The sequence below is a fragment of the Gallus gallus genome, chromosome 11, assembly GCF_016699485.2.
Source record: "Gallus gallus isolate bGalGal1 chromosome 11, bGalGal1.mat.broiler.GRCg7b, whole genome shotgun sequence".
NCBI lineage: Eukaryota > Metazoa > Chordata > Aves > Galliformes > Phasianidae > Gallus > Gallus gallus.
In genome coordinates, this window is record NC_052542.1 from 1,100,740 (window position 1) to 1,121,403 (window position 20,664).

Genomic DNA, 20,664 nt, shown 5'->3' on the forward strand with positions numbered 1-20,664 from the left:
AGGCAGGTCAGAAACCAGCTGGAGAGGACGCGGACAGCCAACACGGCCGGTGTTGGAGCTCCGGAGCATCGCTGGAGCAGAATAAGCAGAGGGACCTCAGACGGGACCTGAGTGAGTCCGCATCTCCCTCCTCTCCTGCACTACCCATGGGACAGGGAGCCGGGGCAGCAGGGTGGTCACCACGGGGACATCCATGACACTGCGGTCCCAGCGACTGCTTCCAGCCCTGTCACAGAGGAGGGTGCTGGCTGTGGGAGAAACACAGCTGGGCAGGAAGCACACCCCGGCCCAGGCAGCGCTGGGGCCAGCAGATAACGCACCAAGGCTTCCTCCTCTACACCGCAGCCGTGGGGCTGGGGCTACTGGCTGCTATCTGGCCCCCCAGCCCCACCAGCATCCCCTCCTTTGTGTTATTGTTAGCTCCCCAAGCCCCACTGCTGCCTGCCCTGCTGCTCCCTGCCCTGTCAGCCTGGGCAGGAGGCTCCATGGCTGCTGAGTGCTGGGAGCTCGGTGCTGCCTTTGCCCTCCTGGGGACCAGCATCTTCCCCAGCCACACTGTGCCCCAAGGGTTCCTTCCTGGAACTTCTCCACAGTGACAGAGGATGCTGGGGTTGTTGCGCCTCGGAGGTATCCGTGCTTCCCTCCTTGCTGTCTCTGCTCACTGTAATCTGGACTGATCCTGCCCGGCGCTTCCTTTCAAACCACCCCACCCTGCCCACTGACCACATCCCTCAGCGCCACATCTCCACGGTCCTCAGACACCTCCAGGGATGGGGACTCCCCTGTTTCCATGGGAAGCAGCGTCCCCAGCGTGCTGGGTGGGGTGGGACCCTTTGGTGCCTGCAGGAGAAACTTGGGCAGGTCCCATTGGCTTTACGGGGGACGCACTTAGCCTTGGGCACACGGCAGGTTCGACCTTCCACCTGGAGGTGTCCCATCCATGCGCTGGGGGCCGTAGGGATGGCGGAGGAGATCCAGTCGCCCAGAGCTGGGGCGTGCCGTGCTCAGCCCTGCAGCAGGAGGGTCCACGCTGGAGGGGTCATTCCCACTGAGCATCCCCTGCCGCATCCTTGGCCCCACCAGCAGCACGCTTTGGCAGCTCAGATCGGCTTTCTCTTCGCTGTCCCCCTCCTTGGAGCCAAGGAAGCGGTGCTGGGGAGGAGCTTGGCTCCTCCTGTTTGTTATTACAGGATAAAGTTACTCTTTAAAGCGCAGCCAGCGCTGTTGGGGCCGCATGCCATGCGGGAACATCGCTTGTTCCCAACGGCTCCGACGTGCCAGCTGGTGTTGTGTCCCAGCCCCAGGCACGGCGAGGGGGGCTCGGAAGGGGGGCACCCAAGAAGGTGCTTGGAGGCTTCTCCTCCTGCTTGGGGAGGTGGAGAGCGAGGCAACAAAGGCTTCTTCTAAGCAGGAGGGGAATACGTAGGGAAGCAGATGCTAGAGCAAAAGCAGGGGGCAGTGGGAGGGCAGAGCATGCCTACAGGCTCCAACCTCTGTCCCCACCGCTTGCAAACCCAGAGGTGTCCTTTGCTGGGACCTGGCAGGACTGGGCAGTGCCCACAGTGCCGCTCTCAGCACTCGGTGGTGACGTGTGTGTGGGTGGAGGGGAAGGAAGCGGGGCTGGGGGGGCTTCCTGGAGAGCTCCTGCACCTTCCGTGTCCCCGGGCCGGGTGCAGGGCAAGGACCCCCTGCAACTCCATCGACACGCCGGGTCCCCGAGCCACAAGTCATCCTGTCCCCCTGCTCACGGCACTGGGGAAACAAAGCCACATCTCCCACACGCAGGAACCATCCCACATTGGTGTGCCAAGGTGAGGTGGCCAGCTCTGCCCTGACTCCAGCAGAAGGAGCTAGCTGGCGTCCTCCCCACCATCGCCCCACCGATGCCTGCCCCCACCGCATGCCGGGGTCCCTAAGGAACCTGCTTGCTCCATGGCACGCTCTCGTGCACATCAAACCATGCCAAATGGCATTTTTATGTGCCTCGCTGCGGGCGGAGCGTCACTCCGGCAGGGACAGGAGACGGTTACAGCTGCTTCCTATCGCCCTGCAGCTCGCTCACCCCTTCTCATTTCCTTGACCCCTGTCCCAGTGCTTTTGTTGTTATTCCATCTGGAAGGCAGCGATTATTTGCTGAAGGGGAGAGCTCTGACCCATCCCTGGGGGCCACCTCGGCCGTGCCCGGGGTCTGCCTGATGCCACGAGTTGAACCCATCGGTGCCAACCCCGCGCCGAGCCGCGTGCAGCTGGGCCGTGACCTCAGCCTTCCTGCCGCGTGGGACAGGCCCGCAGGGGCTGCAGGAATCCTGTGAATCACAAATACTTTTGGAGTGATTACTCCGGGGCGTGAGATGTTTCCTACGGCACGGGGTTGACAACACAGACCCGGTGCGTTTCCAGCATTGCATCCACCCCCTTAACCCACGCGAGGGTTGGGGACGCTTCTCGCCATCCTCATGGGGCAGAGAGGAGGGCTGGGAGAGGGGAGGGCAGCGCTGCTGCAGAGCCGTGCCCTGGGTGCCAGCTTGCAGCCGGGCTGAGCTGGCCAGGTTTCCAGCTGAGTCAACCTCCGTCCTCTGTTAACTCCTTCCCAGGTCCTTCTCCTCTGCTTTGCAACCGGGGGACCCAGGAAAGCTGCAGCGGCGCGTGGCACCGTGCTGAGGGGCACAGAGGGTGAAATCGTGGCTGTGAGGTTTTGGGGACCGGAGGCTCCATCCTGCACCGCTCCAGCACGGAGCAGGAATGCCGAGCACGCAGTGCTGCAGGGTGTACATGGAGGGAGGCGTGGAGCCAAGCTCTGGACTCGTGGCATGGAGCCAGCCCTCTGCTGAGAGGGGAGAGGACGTGGCTCAAGACCTGACATCCAGGGCATCCCGAGAAGGGAATGGAGCTGTGAGGGGTCTGAGCACAGCGCTGTGGGGGCAGCTGAGGGAACGGGATGGGTCAGTGTGGAGGAGCTCAGGGGAGAGCTCACGGCTCTGCAGCCCCTGGCAGGAGGTTGTGGGGAGGGGAGGTCAACCTCTGCTCCCAGATAACAGCAATAGGGTGAGAGCGATGGCCCTGAGTTGCTCCAGAGGAGGTTCAGTTTGGGTATTGGAAACAATTTCTTCTCCGGAAGAGCAGTGAGGCGGTGGCACAGCTGCTCAGGGCAGTGAGGGAGACACCATCCCTGGAGGTGTCCAAGAACAGTGGAGATGTGGCACCAAGGGATGTGATCAGTGGGCATGGTGGGGTTGGACTTCGGGATCTCCTGCACTGGGGTCAGCTGTGCTGTCTGTTATCCAGCCTTGGGCCAGCTGCTGCTTCACAACCTAGAGACATGGGGGCAGCTGCATGCACCCACACAGACCATCCATCCATCCCACTGACCATCCATACACCCCACTGACCATCCATCCATCCCACTGACCATCCATACACCCCGCTGACCATCCATCCATCCCACTGACCATCCATACACCCCATTGACCATCCATCCATCCCACTGACCATCCATCCATCCCACTAACCGTCCATACACCCCACTGACCATCCATACACCCCACTGACCATCCATCCATCCCACTGACCATCCATACAACCTACTCAGCATCCACAGTAGCACACTGGGCAGGTCAGCAGGGGACAGTTCCTGCCTTCCCCCAGGTAGCCTCACTCCATCGAGCACCGGGCTGCCATTTGAGAGCTTTCAGAGGTGGGCAAGGAGGAGGCACACAAGGTGTGGGTGGGACGCAGCCCCTGCACGACCCATTATGGGTGCTGTCACACCTGTGATCTGACGACAGCATCAGGCATGGTGGCCATCCAAGTAGGATGGAGGCCACGGCTTTCCCTGGGCTAACTGATCCAGCTCTCTCCATGTCTGCCCATCGGTTTGCCTCCTCCCTGCCACCCAAGGGACCCGCTGTCCCCTCCTCCACGTTCACTCCACCACTCCTTGCAGATAACAGGGCCAGCCACAGTGCTGGGACACCTGGCTCCTCGCAGGGTGTCCTTGGCACTGCTACTGCCCTGCTCTGCTTAGCTGTGAGGTGTGGCCATCAGCTAATTAGGGTTTTTGTATCGCTGAAGCTCTGTGCCGCCTTGTCCTTGCAGCGCGGGTGTCTCTCTGGGGCCAGAAAGCCATTGGTCCCACTTAAAACTGGGTCAGTTCAGTGTGATCTAGGACAGGGAAGAGAGCAGTGGGCTTCGGGAGATAGAGACAGGGTTAGGGTTATGATTAGTTCGGGTTGGCTAGGGTTAGTGTTAGGGTTGGGATTGGGGCTAGGGTTAGGGTCGGTTGGGGTTAGGGTCTCCCGCTCGCCATTCCTGGCATTGGGCACGGGCAGTCTCCTCCCTCCCGCTACAGAGGGGACAGCATACGGGGCACGGGGTGTCACACACTGGGACGGCCACAGCGCTGCGTGTTGGGGCCTTCGGGTCTCCACCACCGACCAACCTCAGCCGTGCCCCTTCGCCTCCCTTCTGTTGCCCAGCACGGGGCCGGGTGGTGGCCCGGCCTCGGGGGGGGCCCCATCCAACGCTGCTGGGGACAGCCTGGTGGGGGCCGTCGGGGACGCCCGCCCTCGTCCCGGGGGCGGCGGCGGCGGTGGCGGTGCCTACGGGTGGCGACGGCGGTGTCCGTCGGTGGCGGCGGCTCCCGAGGGACGGCCGGAGGGGAGGCGCTTGCCGGATCCGCCATTGGCGCCGGCCGTGCCGTGGTTTCCTGCCGAAATCACATGGCTCTCGCGTTTCCATGGAGAGCGGCCGGGGTGGGCGCTGCCAAGCGCCTCTGAGCCGTCCCTGCCTGCTCCCCGTCCATGGGAGAGGAACAAAGGCGATGCGCCCAGCCAGGCCCGCTCCCGTCGCACGCCTCTCCTGGGACATGTGAGTGCCGCCGGCCGCGGGCGCTGTCACCGCGGGGGGAGCGGAGGGGGGCTCTGCGCCGGGGTCGCCCTTCGGGGTGCGGCTGGGGGCGGCGCTGGGTCTCCCCATCCTCTTACCCGGACGGGAGAGCGGAGCGACGGCGGGCGGGGGACCCCGCGGCCGCCTCGGGGACGCGGTGAGCGCGGAGAGAGCGGAGCTCGGGCAGAGGGGCTGAGATGCCGGACGGCCCCGTGGGGACGGGAGGTGACGGCCACGGCCGGGGGCTGCCGCCCCGTCCTCCTCCCGGCTGCGGAGGGAGGAATGCGCGGAGGAATTAATGAGACAGATCTGGCTTTGTTGCCGGCCCCATCCTCCTATCTCCCGGCCCTGCCAAGAAATCCTTTGGGAAGCAGAGTGCCCTTAACCCCTTCCCCGCCGCGCCGTGGGGCTCCGCTGCGCCCCGGCCCCGGTCTGGATCCATGTATGGCACCGCGGGCGGAGCGGGCGGATTCACCGCTCGTCGTGGCCGCGGTGACCCGAGCGGGGCTGTGCCGCAGCTGCGGACGGCGGGGCCGGGGGGGGGGGGGGGGACGCGGCTCCGGGCTCCTTGCGGGGGGAGCCCCGCAGAGACCCTCACGTAGGGCGGAGCTGCGACCCCCCCCCAGCGGCTGTGGGTTTGGGTCCGTGTTTGGGGCCGCGTCACCGCTGCGGGGCTGCGGGGCCTCTGCTTTGCGGGGCTGTAGGGCCGCTCCCACCGCCCGGCCCCAGGCCCCGCTCTTAGGGCTATTTATAGGGCCGCCGCTTATATCTGTGCTATTTCTGCCCCGCGTGGGGACGGCGCAAGGAAGTGACGAGAGGGCTGCGGCCCAACCCGACGGGGACGACTCGGGCACCCGCGCTGTCACCTCCCGCCCCATCCCGGCTGCCCCCCGTGCCGTCTCCTTGCGTGCCGTGGGCCCCCCTTGCCTGGGGCTGCCGGGGGGGACGGCCTGAAATGGCTCCCCGGTCACCTCTGTCTCACTGGGGGCAGGTGGCCACGGAGATGGTGGCCTCGGAGGTGGCCTCTATGGCACCTCGTAGTGGTGCTGGGGACAGCGGCGCGGGGACAGCGGCAGTGCTCGGCGCTGCCTCCAGCTGCTCCCAGTCCATCCACACTGGGATGCAGTGGTTGGGCTGCGGGAGGCTCAGACCAAGCAGATGATGGGGACGGCACCCATGTGGGATGGGGACACCACAGAGATGGGATGGGGACACCACATAGATGAGATGGGGATACCATGTAGATGGGATGGGACACCACAGAGATAGGATGGGGACACCACCGAGATGGGATGGGGACACCACGTAGATGGGATGGGGACACCACGTAGATGGGATGGGGACACCACATAAATGGGATGGGACATCACCCATGTGGGATGGGGATGCCACATAGATGGGATGGGACACCACAGAGATGGGATGGGGACACCACGTAGATGGGATGGGACACCACAGAGATAGGATGGGGACACCACAGAGATGGGATGGGGACACCATAGAGATGGGATGGGGACACCTCATTGATGGGATGGGGACACCACATAGATGAGATGGGGATACCACGTAGATGGGATGGGACATCACCCATGTGGGATGGGGACGCCACATAGATGGGATGGGACACCACAGAGATGGGATGGGGACGTCACAGAGATGGGATGGGGACACCGCATTGATGGGATGGGACACCACACAGATGGGATGCCATCCCCACATCCCTCGGAGCCTTTTGGCAGCCTCCCGTTGCGCAGTGCCCTCGCTGCCCACCACCGGGCAGCCCTCGTTAAGCTTTAATGAGGACAAATGAGCTGGCATGGGCCACGGCTGCAGGCGCGCTGCCTGGGCGTGTGCCGGGCACCAGCGTGGGGCGGCTGCCAGCGGGATGCTGGCATCGCAGTGCCAGCAATGGGAGCTCAGCAGCTCCGTTGGGATGAAGGAGAAGGGCGACGTCTCCGTGCTGGGCAGCCGGCTCCGCTCCCTGCTGGTGTCACCGGGGCGGGGGGTGACACGGCACTCCTGCTGCCAGCTCCCTGCCGTGGTGCACTGAGCACCAGGGTGTTGCCCCCAGGTTGGTGCCGGGGTTGATGCTGCCCAGGGCCGCCTCCTTGCGGCGCAGCGATGGCATCCGGGGGTTGTAACAGCCCTCCGAGGCTCTGCCCTGGTGCTCTTCATCCTGAACCTTGCCTGACCTCCCTCTAAAAGCAGCAGCAAACAGGAAGGGAGCCGGGAGGGAGGCGTCTCTTCCTGCGGCGCTGACGGCAGCCCTTCCCAGCCGGGATGGGGCCGTGCCGCTGCAGCCTCCTCCTTGGGAGCCACGGCTGTGGTCAGGCAAAGGGCAGGACCCGAAGTTCACATCTGTGCCGCAGATGGGCCCCGGGGTCCCACGGCCCCGCAGGGACGTGGGTTCGCACTGCCCTTATCGGCTGGGAATTGCTCTGCTGAGGGCTTTTCCCCGTCCTTGTACCTCGTCCAGCCCCTCGGGGATGTGGAAACACGTGGGCTGCCCTCACGCCCCACTGGTTTTAATGCCAAATTCCTATGGTGTGCGAGGAACACGGCGCTGTTCCCGGTGCCACCGCCGTGCCCTTGGGTTCCCACGTGGGAATGGCACCCGGCAGCCTTGCAGCGCCCTGCACAGAGCCACAGCTGAAGGCGGCTTCTCCGCGGCACAGCCTGGGAGGCTCAGGGCTGGCAAATCCTCTGCATGCCCAGTGGGATGCCCACAGCAAACCCCAGGCGGGGTTCGTAACTAAACCAAACTAAGCTGGGAGAGGAGAGAGCAGCAGCGACGTGAGCTCTGTCCGGTTGTGCCGTGCTTATCAAAGGGGCCCCTTCCCTGCGCAGGGGACGGACAAATGGACGGATGGACGGACGTCCTCCCTTCCCCGGCCCTTGAGGCACGCGGTGGGCAGTGCCTTCAGCCCGTGGGCAGGGGAAGCGTGGGAGGGGACAGCCAGCACGGAGCCCCCCCCGCCGGCCCTGCAGCATGAGAGCCCGCTGGGCCCCTCCGCTCCCCGCTGCGCCCCGCCATGAACGACAAGCAGAGAGGTACCGAGCCCAGCGGGGATCCCATAGCCAGAAAGTCACCGTAGGGAGGCACCCCGCCAGCAAAACACGGCCAGAGCAGGATGAGAGGGACGTGGTTTGGGGCTTGGGTTGTGGGGCTGTGGGGTGCTCTGCTCCCCGTGGCAGAATCCCCCTTGGTGGGCTCAGCAATGCGGTGCTGGAGACGCGTGTGCCCCCCATTGCTTGGCTGGTGTTCTTAATCTGGGGAAGCCCGGGTGGTGAGGTGGGGGGTAAGGGAACCCTGAGGATTGTGGGGCGCCGTGGTTGGTCTTTTGGGGAGTGTTTTTTGGGGTGAGGGATTTCACCCTCCGTGCCCTAGGGGAAGAGAGCCAGGGGCACGGGGGAGGGGGTCTGTCACCCGAGGGATGGCTGTTAATGTGGCACTGTGGCGCCGTGGCAGAGATGTGGGGCTGTGATGGGTATTTAGGGGTATAGTGTTGGCCAGCAGAGGTGTGGGGCTGTGATGGGTATCTGGGGGTCTAGCGATGGCCAGCTGCCCAGCCTGCACAGAACAGGGGAGTCCTAGGGCTCCCTGTCCACAGGGTTTGGGGCTGAGCTGCCTGGGAATGAGCATCCTGGGGGAGAAGGTGGCACCCGGGACCTTCGTGAGGTTCTGCCACCCCCACCACGACCCAGAGGCGCTGGGGAAGGGGGTGCCGCATCCCTACCCAGGGGATACAGAGAGGAGCTACGGCCCCCCCCCACCCGAATGGATGGGGATCGCGGTGGGCGCCCCCACTCCGAGGCCCTGTCCTCCTCCAGGGGACCCATCCCGCTGGGTGCGGCGCCTCCACGGCCACATCCCAGGAGATGCCCTAGAAAACAGGTCGTGCTCGAACCACCCTTTAAGGCGGCCACCTCCCTGGGTGCCACCTCGGGGCTGGCATCTCCCCTCCGGGATCCACCGGGTGCCCCGGGACGTGCTGCGAGGCGCTCCGTCCCCGTCCCACTGTGTGTCCAGCCCGGCCCTGCCCTTCCTTGGGGACGCTCCAAGGGGTAAATAAGCGCTTCCTCCAATTCTTCCCATGAGCAGCTCCTTCCCTTTCCTGCCGCCCTCCCACCTCGGTGCAAGGAGCCGGCTCCATAGCTGGGAGGGCGGCACCGGCACCACGGTTGCCATCGCCCAGCACGGGGTCCCGGCACCCGGCATGGGGTCCACGGCTCCGTGACCCCGAGCACGAATGGCTTTGGCTTCTCCCCAGCTGGAGAGAGCTGCGATGTTCACAGTTCCTGACTCACCCCGCCCCGAACCCCCATCCCCTGTGTGCGGCGGGTGGGGGGTGGCGGGGAAGGGGCCGTAATGCGAAGGAGGTCAGGGGAGAGGTGGCTCCCAGGCCCTCCATTGATCCCCGGATGCCCCCATCTCTGAACCGGGGCAGGAAGGAGGATTGAACACGGCCAAGCGCTGTCCTGGGCCGGAAAGGGGCTGGCGGGGGGCCGGGGCGTGCAGCGGGGACGCAGCTGTGCAAACAAGGACACAGCGGCTCGGGAGGAGGGAATGGTGCCAAGCGCCTGCGTTTGCAGGCTCCAAAGGTTCTCCCTCATGGTTTACCCTCCTAACAAGGGCGAGTTCTCCCAGCTGCACCCCGCGGTGCCGGGGGATGCCCAGAGGGCGTTGCTTGGTTGACGTTGGGTGCGATGCATCCGGGTGCAGCAGCCGGGCTGGGGGCTCGCAAGGAGCCGGTTTGGGTTGGGGTTCTTGGGGCGTCTCAGCCTCCCGCCGTGTTGATAAACCCGAAAGAGCCACCTGAGGCTGCTGTCTGAGTGTCAGGAACAGAAACCAGCCGGGACCAACCCAGCCGGTCGGACTGCCCCCTCCGTGCGCGCTGAAGGAAGCTGCTAGCAGCATTCCTGGGATTGGAATCATCTGCGGAGCACCGGGCACGGGGACACGACAGGCGCCCGGGTCAGAGAGCCCACGGGAGGGCCGGGGGGTCCCCACTGCACTGCCTGCAGCACCTGGACGGAGCGATGGGGATGGACGGGCAGACGGACAGGCTGTAGGACTGGGAGAGCTGCGGGCGCTCCACGATCGAAGGGCGGTGAGGCGCACGGCTTTGTCGGAAGGCGGCTTCGTTAGCACTGTAATTAGGGGCAGGGGCCGTGGCTCTGTGGGGCTGTGGGGCTGGAGCTTTGGGCAGGGACACGAGGCTGCGCGGGGACCCGTGGGACTGCCACCCACAAGGAGCAGGATGGACGTGGCGTGGGCTCAGCGGGTGGCAGGGACACGGACGTGTGGGTCACCCACCCGGTGCCGGCTGCCCCACGGTGAGGGGCTTCAGAGCCCCACGGGTGAGGAGCTGTGGCCACTATCCCTTCCAAGCGTGCCCCAGGCTCGGCGCTGTGGCGTACCAGGTACTCCTTATCTCGGTAATGTCAGGAATGCACCATGCTGGGGCTTCTCTTCCACCAGCAGAGCGTGCCAGGAACAGACCCTGCTGCCACTCAGTGCCCATGTGTGCCAGGCTCGAGCAGCCCAAGCAGCCCTGCAACACGATGGGCTTCATGGGGCATTGCCCTCCTCAGTGAGCTCCTGGCCCCGGGGCTGGGGACATGGCAACACCAGGCTGGAGCTGATAACTGCAGTGTCACAGTGCTTTGGGTTGGGATGAGGCCACAGTCCTCAGCATGGAGCGTGAGGATACGGAGCTGGCCGTGCCATGCCATCACTGCCGGCAGTGCTCGTCGTGGTCCTGGTGCTCGAGGTCAGATGCATGTCCCAGTGTGAGGGACCCCCTGAGGGATTTGGGGATGCACTGAGCATCACTCCATCCTGCCACTGCTCCCTGCTGACAACCTCAGCATCTTTCACCTCTGTGCTCCCTACTGCTGAGGGCCTCTCCTGGAGCACCCCCCACGCCCTTGGGATTGGAAAGGATGGGCTCCATGTGTGCCAAGCGCTGCTGTGGGGCTGCTGGGCGCTTTCTTTCAGCCCACCCGTGCCACAGGCCCCGCTCGCTCAGTGGGGAGCAGATTAAAGCGCCCTGCAGAGGGTAATCTGCCCGGGCCCTGCAGGGATTACAGCTCCTCCTAATGAGCTTAATTGGGGCAGCGTTGTCCTGGTGACTGAAGGGACCGAGGCAACACCGAGACCCACGGAGCTGCTCGGCTCGGACCGAGCACTGAGTGTGGGACGTGGACCTGCTGCATCCCGGCCCCATTTGCACGGAGCCCTCGGCGGTGGCAGCTGCTGGCTCCTGGTGGCCTTGGTGCAGCGTCCCCAGGTGCTGAGGACGCGGGGCATAGCACGGTGCCGAGGAGGCTGAGGCATGGCTTTGTGTCGGCTGGGCAGGTGCGTGCTACGTGGGGACGGCTGGGATGGGCTCAGGGCTCCGTGTCACCCTGGGGACCCCAACCCCGGGTTGGTTACGCCAGGAGGAGCCACAGACCCTCCGCTTCTGCGTCCAGCGGTGGCTGCAGATGTGGCCGTGCTCTCCAGGTGGCAGCTGGGTCAGGGCTTTGGCGCTCAGGGCTTGGCTCTACCTTGCACGGGACACGTGGATCATGTGGATGCCGTTGCCATGAGGACAGGCAGCATACTCAGGGCTCCTGCCGTGGCCAAGGGGACTTCTCAGAGCGCTGGGAATAGCTCTGCCTTTCCCTTCCTGACAGTGGAGCTCCTGGCAAAGGCCGGGGACTTTCCTAAGTGCTTTGTTGTCTGCGGGTTTCCGTCCTGCTCACAGGGCTGGGCAGCAGAGTCCTGCCCCACACCACTGCTGTGCCTGCAGCGGGTGGCGGGGGGACAGCGGGACACGTGTGGGGACAAGCAGGGCTCCGGGGGCTTTGCCATGGCCACGTCCTGGAGGAGCCGTGGTGGGCATCGGGCTTCAGCCTCTTCCCACGGGCCGCGTGGTGACGCACCCGGGGGCTGCTCAGCGGCAGCCCCATGCCTTGCTGGAGGTGACCCCGCTGCGTTGTGTCCCCGCAGGGAGGCCCTCCAGGTCGCACTCAACGATGTCGCTGTCTGCGCGGCCGCAGCGCCGAGTCCTCGTGGCCAAGATCAATAGGAGCCAGTCGTTCGCCGGGGTGAACTCGACCGCAGAGCGGCCCTTCAGGTAGGAGATGGGTGCTGGTGCTGTGCGCCGTGCTGGGGGCTGGGCACGGTGGTGTTACCCGGGGCGCCGTCCCTTCTCCCCATGGGGACGTCGGTGGTACCCAGAGATGCGGCACTGGGGCTGCTGAGCCCATCCCGTGTCACCCCGACACGTGGTTGTCCCTGTCCCAGGGCAGGCACGGCGGGGTGGTCCTCAGGAGGTCCCTCAGGCTGCCCTGTGACCACCCCGGCACATTCAACGGCTGCGGTGGAGGAACAAATGTGATTTTGAAGCTTTGTGTCTCGGCCCCTCGACGTCCCATGGCTGCGGGTTTCTCCCTCAGTGCCGGTGTGAGTCAGGGCTTCCTCTGGGCCATCCTAAACGTGGTGCTGGAAGGGTTTTTTGGCTGCCCATGAGCTCTGCTGTGAGGATCAGCAAGCGGCCTCATCCTTGCTCATCCTCTCCGCTGCTGGCGACTTGGTGGCACCCATCACATCCTCCCTCCTCCCGTGCCAAACTTACATCAAGGAGAACCACCCTGCGCCTTCCTCTGCTCCTTTCCCAGCTCCTTGGGTGGTTCTTGAGACACAGACGTGCTGTAGGTTTGGACGTTGCCATTTTGGTGCTTCGGAGCCCTTCTCGGTTCTCCTTACCTCCCAGTCCCAGCAAGAAGTAGATGGCAGCGAGCCGTGCTCCAGCAGCACCTCCCAGTGGGCACCTCCGTGGCACGGGCACATGCCCACATAAAGCTTCCCCACGCCTGGGAGCAGCGCCCCAGTCCCACTCAGCTCTTCCTTGTGGTGCCCAGAGCCTTGGCGGATGAGGAGGGGGGAAGGGATGGGTGTGCAAAACAAGCACTCGCCCATCACGTTGGCTTGGGTTGAGGCCAAGACATCCACTTTCCCGTACCGATGCTTCGGGGAAGTCTTCTGGCCGCTCTCCGAGGAGTCACGTAGGATGGGAGGTCCAGGGCAGGACTAAGTGACGTGGCCACGTTGGAGGGCAGAAGGGAAGGGCTGTTCCCCCTGAGGCATTGCTGCTGGGGCCGGGCTGTGCTCGCATTGCACAAGGCAGGAGGGGTAGTGTTAGGATGCGTGGCGCTCCTGGGTTGTGGAGGTATCTCTGTGACATCCGTGCTCTGTGTTGCTGTGCTGATGGGGGGGTGACAGGCATGTGTCCCCACGTTGCTCCTGTGCTGACACCTGAGAGGTCCCTCCCTGTCCTCAGAGATGCACAATGGCCACTCAAAGCACTGGGGGTGGAGCAGAGCGTGGTTACTCTCTAGAGAATGTTCTGGGCTGGAGATGCCGCCGTGGTCACTCCAGGAGAGCAGCTTGGCTCTGGCAGGTGCAAGTTTGCCCTTGCTCCTCCTAAAAGGAGCTGAGGATCCCATGGAGGCATCCCCACAGCCAGCACCTCAGGACCCTCTGAGATGGGGTCGACTCCCTGCTCCTCTCCACCATGAGCTTAGCGGGTTTGCCTTGTCGTAGCATCGTAAATCATGGAATGCCTGAGGTTGGAGGAGACCTCAAAGCTCATCCAGTTCCAAGCCCCTGCTGTGGGACGGGTGCTCCTCCCCAGCTCAGGCTGCCCAGGGTCCCATCCATGGCCTTGGGCATCTCCAGGGACGGCACACTCACACCTTCTCTGTGCAACCTCTCTTCCGTGTCCACTTTGGGGCAGCCACACGCACCCAGGGGACACAGGCACGTGGGGCAGGCAGCATTTCCCAGCCCTGCAGTCGCACACGGCCTCATCCCGCCCGGCCCTGCTGGCCGGTTTGACTGGGTGCCGGGGAGCCGTGGGAGAGGCAGGCAGGTCGGGACGGAGCTCTTGGGACTTGGCCTCCTTTCTGGAGCTCCCTGTTGTGAGCCGGGCGCCCGGGAGGACCCCGGTGCCGTGGGCTCACCGTGGCCACGTCCGCTTCACTCGCTTCTCTCAGCAGGAACCTCTCGCCCTTCACGCCCACCGTCTCCCGCAAGACTGGCTCCAGGGTCAGTAGGATGTTCTCAATGTCCCACAAATCCCCCCCACCCAAGGTGCCTCAGCCCAACCGCCTGGATGAGGTGTACGAAGCGCTCAAGAAGGGCCTGACGTAAGTGCTGGGGCTGCCAGGGGGTTGGGATCGGGGTGCCCCCAGGGGTGTCCGTGGGGCTGGGTGGGGTGGGCTGAGGTCCCCGTCTGAGCCTGCGGTGCTGCTGTCCTCAGGGCCTACCTGGAGGTCCACCAGTTGGAACTGGAGAAGCTCAGCACCCAGATCCGTGAGTCCAAGAGGAATTCGCGCCTGGTGAGTGGTGCTGGGAAGCATCTGTAGGGAGAGGTGCTTTGTGCAGATGCTCGGGGTTCTGGCCATGGTTGGGGCAGCTCACGGTCCAGCTATGTCCTACGGAGACATCGGGGGACAGTCCGTGGTGTAGGGCTGCACGGGTCCTGTCCTGCCATGCTGTGGGTGGTGGGTGCTCCCTGGGTGAGCAGAGCTGGCTTTGTGCTGCATCTTATCCCTCTCCTCTCTCCTCCAGGGCTTTCTCTACGATCTGGATAAGGTAAGCAGGAGCGGTGCCCCATCCCCTTGCCTCGCCACATCCCCTCCACACCCACCTTCCCCTGCGCAGCCGGGGTTGGGACTCTGCACTCAGGGTGGCAGAGGACAAAGCAGATACTGGCGGTGGCTTGCAGCCTGCTTCTTGGGACACATCCTATCCCACCGCAGGAGCGTGGGGCAGGGCCATATCCTGGCCCGCAGCCCCTCTCAGGGAGCCTCTCACACCATCTCTGCTTTTCCAGCAAGTGAAGTCAATCGAGCGCTTCCTGCGTCGCCTGGAGTTTCATGCCAGCAAGGTAGGAGCTGGGGGTCGGGCACTTCTGTGGGTTTCTGGCCTCTACTCAGCACTGGGACCACCTGGCTCCCAGGCTCTGGTGTTGCCAAGCCAAACCTGCAGTGCCCTGAGCACGGGGAGACCGCCTCGAGAAGCCACGACCCCTGTTGCCACTTGTCCCCCTGCCCCTCACCGCGCCCCTGGCCTGTCCTTGCAGATCGACGAGCTGTATGAAGCCTACTGCATCCAACGGCGGCTCCGCGATGGGGCCCACAATATGGTCAAAGCCTACAGCACGGGCTCGCCGGGCAGCCGAGAGGCACGTGAGAGCCTGGCTGAGGCCAGCAAGGGCTACAAGGAGTACACGGAGGTGAGGCATGCGGCGCTAGGTGGGCTGCGAGGTGTTGACCCTATGGGCTGTGAGTGATGGGTGCTCCGTCCCTTGCCCACAGAACATGTGCCTGCTGGAGAGCGAGCTGGAGAGCCAGCTGGGAGAGTTCCATGTCCGGATGAAAGGTAACGCATCCCATCCCAGCCCTGGAGCGGCACTAGCCTGCCGTGTCCTATCATCCCTCTGCCTTCTCTTGCAGGGCTGGCAGGTTTCGCCCGGCTCTGCGCTGGTGATCAGTATGAGGTTGGTGGAGCCTTGGGTGTATGGATGGGGATCTGTCCTCCTCCCTCCTGCGGTCCATGCTGAGCCTGAGGGACACGGGTGGGCCTTGTCCTTGGGTGGGCCTTGTCCTTGGGTGCTGTGCTGGTGTCAAGCAGGAACGTATGCTGGGGACCTGTGGTGGGTGGCCCGGGGTTGCAGAGAAAACTCCCAGCCCCATGAATGATGGAATCATAGAATGGTTTGAGTTGGAAGGGACCCTTAAAGGCCAACTGGTCCCACTCCCTGCAATAAGCAGGGACACCCACAGCTCCATCAGTGCTCAGAGCACTGTGCAGCCTGACCTTGGCTGTCTGAGCACCAACTCTCTGGGCAGCCCGTTCCATGCCTCTGCTTTTCCCCCAGATCTTCATGAAGTACGGGCGGCAGCGGTGGAAGCTGCGGGGGCGCATCGAGGTGAACAGCAAGCAGGTGTGGGACAGCGAGGAGATGGTTTTCTTGCCTCTCATCACCGAGTTCCTCTCCATCAAGGTAGGGAGCCCTGCAGCCAGAGCACAAGTGGGATAGGGACGCTGCGGGCCAGCGGGCTCTTTCCTGGCAGGAGCTGCATTAGCTGTGCTGGGGACACACAAGGCGGTGAGGGAATTGGACCTCACTCAAACCCACCCTTTGCTGGGAAAGAGGGTACTGTCCCATGGTGATGGCATCCTGGCAGCAGCCTGACTGACGATGGCTTTTGTCTCATCCTCTCCTCCTCCTTCCCCAGGTGACGGAGTTAAAGAGCCTTGCCAACCACGTGGTGGTGGGCAACGTGTCCTGTGAGACCAAGGACCTCTTTGCAGCTCTCCCCCAGGTTGTGGCGGTGGATATCAACGACCTGGGTACCCTCAAACTCAGCCTGGAGGTGACCTGGAAGTGAGTATCTCAGCGGGATTTGCCAGTAGAGTGTAACGGGAATGGGGACCAACAACTGGCCTATCCCGAGCTTTCACCTATCCCAAAATCAGCCTTCAGTTCTGGAAAGCCAGAGTTGGGCTGAAGAGCACCTCGAAGTGCTGTCCGACACCCTCTAGCTCGCTGCAGTGTTGGGACCTTCTGGCTTAGGATGCTTCCCTCACCTCCCCGCTCTCCCCTGCAGCCCCTTCGACAAGGATGACCAGCCCTCGGCAGCCAGCACCGTCAACAAGGCCTCCACAGTGAACAAACGCTTCTCCACCTATAACCAGAGCCCACCCGATACGCCGTCCCTGCGGGAGCAGGCCTTCTATGTAAGTATGGAGCTGGGCGGCCACGGTTGGGTTGAAGTGCCCATGGTGGGCTTTGCTTTGTTGAGTTGAGCGTGCCAGGGGAAGTCCCAGTGGGTGGCACAGCTCCATCCATCCGGCCACGGCTCCCGGTGCTGGCCCTCCTGCCCTCACAGCTCCTCTTCTCTCCGCCCAAGAGCCCAGTGCGGGCAGCCGACAAGCACGGTTGGTCCTTGTTGGACATCTTTCGGGAGACACTCTTGGAGAAGCTGTCTCGGAGCTGCTCTTGCAGCGACGTCTCCTCGGTCGAGCTCGGGAGATGGCCGCAGCCGGGCCGCGTAAGTGCGATGGCTGGAGCCGGCCCGTAGCGTAGCCCAGCGGCGTGGCCATCCTGCTGTAGTGTAGCTGCTCCACTCCTGCTCACCAGCGAGTAGAAGACCTGGCCTTGTCCCTGCGCTGCTGGCCATGCTGTGCCATGGTGGTGGCGTGATGGCCAACGCGGTGCTAATGTGGCAGGGTGCTGGCGTGACTCCCGCTTGACATCGGTGTGGTGCTGGTGTGGCATTGGTTGCGTGATGGGGTGACACCGGTGTGACATCGGGATGGCAACGGTGTGATGCTGGGGTGACACTGCTGTCACACCGATGTGGCCGCCGGTGCGGTGTTGTGCCCAGCGTTGGTGACGGGGGTACAACGTGGTGGCGGTGTGACATCGGTGTGACGTTGATGTGACACTGCTGCTGCCCTCTGCAGGCTGGTGGTGGGGCTGTTGCTCTCTTGCCGCTGTGGACCCCATCTCCCCGTGCTGGTAGAGCCACCGGCACCATGGCTGGGTCCCCCCAGCTGGAAGGGGCGGCAGCGCACCAAGCAGAGCCCATTCCTGCCCCAAAGATCGCAGCAGCTTCAGTGCCTCCTGACATGTCGTTGTCCCTTCCCTAGAACATGCTGCGGCGTCAGGAGGAGCTGGAGAACGGCACAGCTTGGTCCATCTCCTCTGAGTCGTCGGATGACTCCTCCAGCCCCCAGCTGTCCAGCAGCACCCGCCACGCCGCCCACAAGCCCATCGTGCAGCCCGAGGTGCAGGCCTCGGCCCCCGCCATCGAGATCTCCTTCTCACAGCAGCAGGAGGAGACAGGGGCTGGCGGTGGCATCCCCGCTGGGACGGATCTGCCTGGGCCCCCAGAAGAGCAGGACGGCCGCAGGAAGGATGCGGTGGCCAACGGGCACGTGCCCTACACCCGGACTCTCAGCCACATCAGTGAAGCCAGTGTGGATGCGAGCATGGAGGCCAAGGCTACGGAAAGCCCATGGGAGCCCTCTCCCAGCCTGGAGGAACACGATGTGGGCAAGCTGGACGATGACTCCCTCCCTGGTGCCTCGAATTCGGTGCCAGAGACCTGGGCAGGGAAGGACAGTGGCCCTGAGGCCAAGCCACGTGCCATGGTGGCATGGGCTGCAACCTGTGAGGTAGAGGCTGAGGCAGCGGCAAGCCATGCAGCAGCGCAGGACGTTTGTGGAAGTGAAGCCCCCACGCCGGCCGTGGTGTTGGCACAGGCCCCTGCAGAGGAGGGGCACGTCCCAGCCCCACACCTGGCCACCAGCCCACCAGCGGTCCCACGGGTGAAGGCCGTGGACTCGGGGCTGGAGGAGGCCATCAGCCTCCTGGCCTCGGCCCTGGATGACTATCGGGGACAGTTCCCAGAGCTGCAGCCCCTGGAACGGGAGCTCAAACACCTGGAGGAGATCCTGCTGGTGAGGGGGCCCGGAGGGAGTCCAGAGCAGAGAACAGTGGCAAGAACGATGGCACTGCCCAGGGCACAAGGGTGGCGGGGCCATCCCTGATGGCACTGCTCAGCTATGAGGGTGAAGGGAGCATCCCTGGTGGCAGTGACTAAGGTGGTGCGGCCATGCCTGATAGTAGTGACCAGGGATGAGCGTGGTGGGGGCATCCCTGGTGGCAGTGACCAGTGACAAAAGTGGTGGGGCCATCCCTTATGGCAGGGATGAGGGTGCTGGGAGCATCCCTGATGGCACTGCTCAAGGGACAATGTTGGTGGGACCATCCCTGATGGCAGTGACCCGGGATGAGGGTGGTGGGGCCATCTGGATGGTACTGCCCAGAGTACAAGGGTGGTGGGCCCATCCATGCTGGCACCGTCCAATGACAACAGTTGTATGGGAACTGTTGAGTCACGGCCTGAACCACTGATTGAGCGCCTGGGAAAGGACCTGGTCAGCCCAGGGAGCACAGGTGGAGGCATTTCAGCTGTGCGATAGGAAGGAGTGGAGCCTGGCTGCACCTCGCTTAGACCCCATTTAAGGACTGACCATCATACTGCTCTGTCCAATTGCTACAACAGTGCTGGGGATATCCCTCATGACAGTGGCTGTAGTGGTGGGGCCGTCCTTGATGACATTGCTCAGGGATGAGGGTAGTGAGGCCCCTTAGAGTGGCTTGCTGAGATCTGACCGTTCTCTCCTCCGCAGCACAAGCAGGGTGTGTTCCTCAGCCGGGCCTCCAGCATCAGCCTCACAGTGGAGCACGCCCTGGAGAGCTTCAGCTTCCTCAACACCTCCGACATGGAGGACTCGGAGGGCTCCGAGGAAGAGGCTCTGCAGGATGAGAGGTGTGCGGAACGGTGTCTCATGGGAAGAGGCACAGGGCAGCTGGGCTTGGGGTGCTGAGCTCTGGTGGGAAAGGAAGGGCTGGGTTCGGGTGCCCTGTGCTGATCCAGCTCTTGCTGGTTTGCAGGAGGGCCAGCAGAGCACGGCGTGGAAGCAGGGCTGCCAGCGCTGGTGAGGTGGGAGCGGATGACACTGGAACGTGCAGCGGCTCTGAGGGCAGCGCGGACCCCATGAGCACCGGCAATGAGTTCCTGGATAAGGCCCTGGTGCTTCACCTCCACAACTGCAACCACCTGCTGCTGGTGAGACTGGGGACTGGGACACGATGCGGGGACACGTGGTGGGGTTGGCCAAGGCTCCCTGCAGGGAGTGGGATGCAATAGTGGGACACATCCTGGGGCTGGCCATGGCTCCTCGCAGTTTCTGGCCCCCCTAAGACCCTCCGAGATGCCTTGCTGTGGCTGTGTTGGGGTCTGGGCGCTGTGCTGTCCTTAAGGTCACTGGCATACCTGTGCCTCACAGAACCTGGGCACCTTTGGGCCTCTGAGGTGCCGGGAGATGTTCGCCCTGGACAGGCTGCTGCGGGAGGCGCAGGTGCTGGAGATCGTGTGCCAACTGATGGAGGAGCGGTCGGAAGCAGCGGGCTCTGCTGCCGGAGGTAAGGGCAGCAAGGGGCTGCACGGGAGGGATGTGCCAGCTGGATGTGCAGCTTGACACCGCCTGTCCCCGCAGTGGTGCAGTTCTCAACACGGAAAGAAGGGGTGCTGCCCCTTTGGGACCACTGCGTGGAGCTGCCCAACATCTACACCTGCCCCGTGGAGCGGTTCCTGCAGGTGCTCAGTGCGCAGTACGCAGCACCCATCAGTGAGCGGCACCCAGGACTGGCTGATGCAGGTGAGGGTGTGCAGGTGTGGGCGTGCAAGAAGGGAATCTCCGACCCTACGAGGTGCTGCATGCCCTGACCCCGTTATTTTCCCACAGTATGTGTGAAGCTGGTGGAAGATGTGCTGAACCGGCGGCTGCCACGGCGACCCGGTGGCACCCAGGGTGAGCAGGTCACCATCTTCCAGTACTGGAGCCACTTCGAGGCCCTCGGTGCCCTGGTGCTCGACACCTACGTGATGGAGCTGGCAGAGGAAGGTGGGTGCCCTTCTGCCGTGCCCTGAGCTGGAGGCTGTAGGGTGTACAGCACTGTGGGGTATCACCCAAAGGCTCGCCCACCCAAAGGCTCACCCACCCTGCCCCATTGCTGGTGCTCAGCCCCTTCCTACACTCCCATCCTGGGGCACCCTTTGGACCTTGCTTTCTGCAGGTCTCCAGCTCAGGTACCCCAGCAGCGGGGCAGCGCCCCCAGCATCCTATTGTGGGATCCCTCTGACTGC

At 64.0% G+C, this 20,664-nt stretch overlaps 1 protein-coding gene across 20 annotated transcripts in view; it reads left to right on the forward strand.

Moving 5' to 3' along the window:
• The window catches only part of FAM65A (family with sequence similarity 65 member A), a 23,531-nt gene continuing 2,867 nt past the window's right edge, over positions 1–20,664 (forward strand). Inside the window, exons 1-19 of one of the 20 annotated variants that reach the window (XM_040645997.2) lie at positions 92–111; positions 11,882–12,008; positions 13,933–14,082; positions 14,196–14,274; positions 14,507–14,530; positions 14,772–14,825; positions 15,021–15,173; positions 15,256–15,319; positions 15,394–15,437; positions 15,819–15,944; positions 16,180–16,328; positions 16,552–16,681; positions 16,855–16,995; positions 17,597–18,409; positions 19,145–19,284; positions 19,410–19,584; positions 19,805–19,940; positions 20,015–20,176; positions 20,264–20,422. In XM_040645997.2, coding sequence (XP_040501931.1) covers positions 11,908–12,008; positions 13,933–14,082; positions 14,196–14,274; positions 14,507–14,530; positions 14,772–14,825; positions 15,021–15,173; positions 15,256–15,319; positions 15,394–15,437; positions 15,819–15,944; positions 16,180–16,328; positions 16,552–16,681; positions 16,855–16,995; positions 17,597–18,409; positions 19,145–19,284; positions 19,410–19,584; positions 19,805–19,940; positions 20,015–20,176; positions 20,264–20,422 — 2,800 coding nt within the window. In that variant the 5' untranslated portion in view covers positions 92–111; positions 11,882–11,907. Of the gene's footprint in view, positions 112–4,744; positions 10,038–10,090; positions 11,767–11,881; positions 12,009–13,929; positions 14,083–14,195; positions 14,275–14,506; positions 14,531–14,771; positions 14,826–15,020; positions 15,174–15,255; positions 15,320–15,393; positions 15,438–15,818; positions 15,945–16,179; positions 16,329–16,551; positions 16,682–16,854; positions 16,996–17,596; positions 18,410–19,144; positions 19,285–19,409; positions 19,585–19,804; positions 19,941–20,014; positions 20,177–20,263; positions 20,423–20,664 lie in introns of those variants that run through there. The other 19 variants (XM_015279181.3, XM_015279177.4, XM_015279175.4 and 16 more) reach the window with 19 other exon arrangements.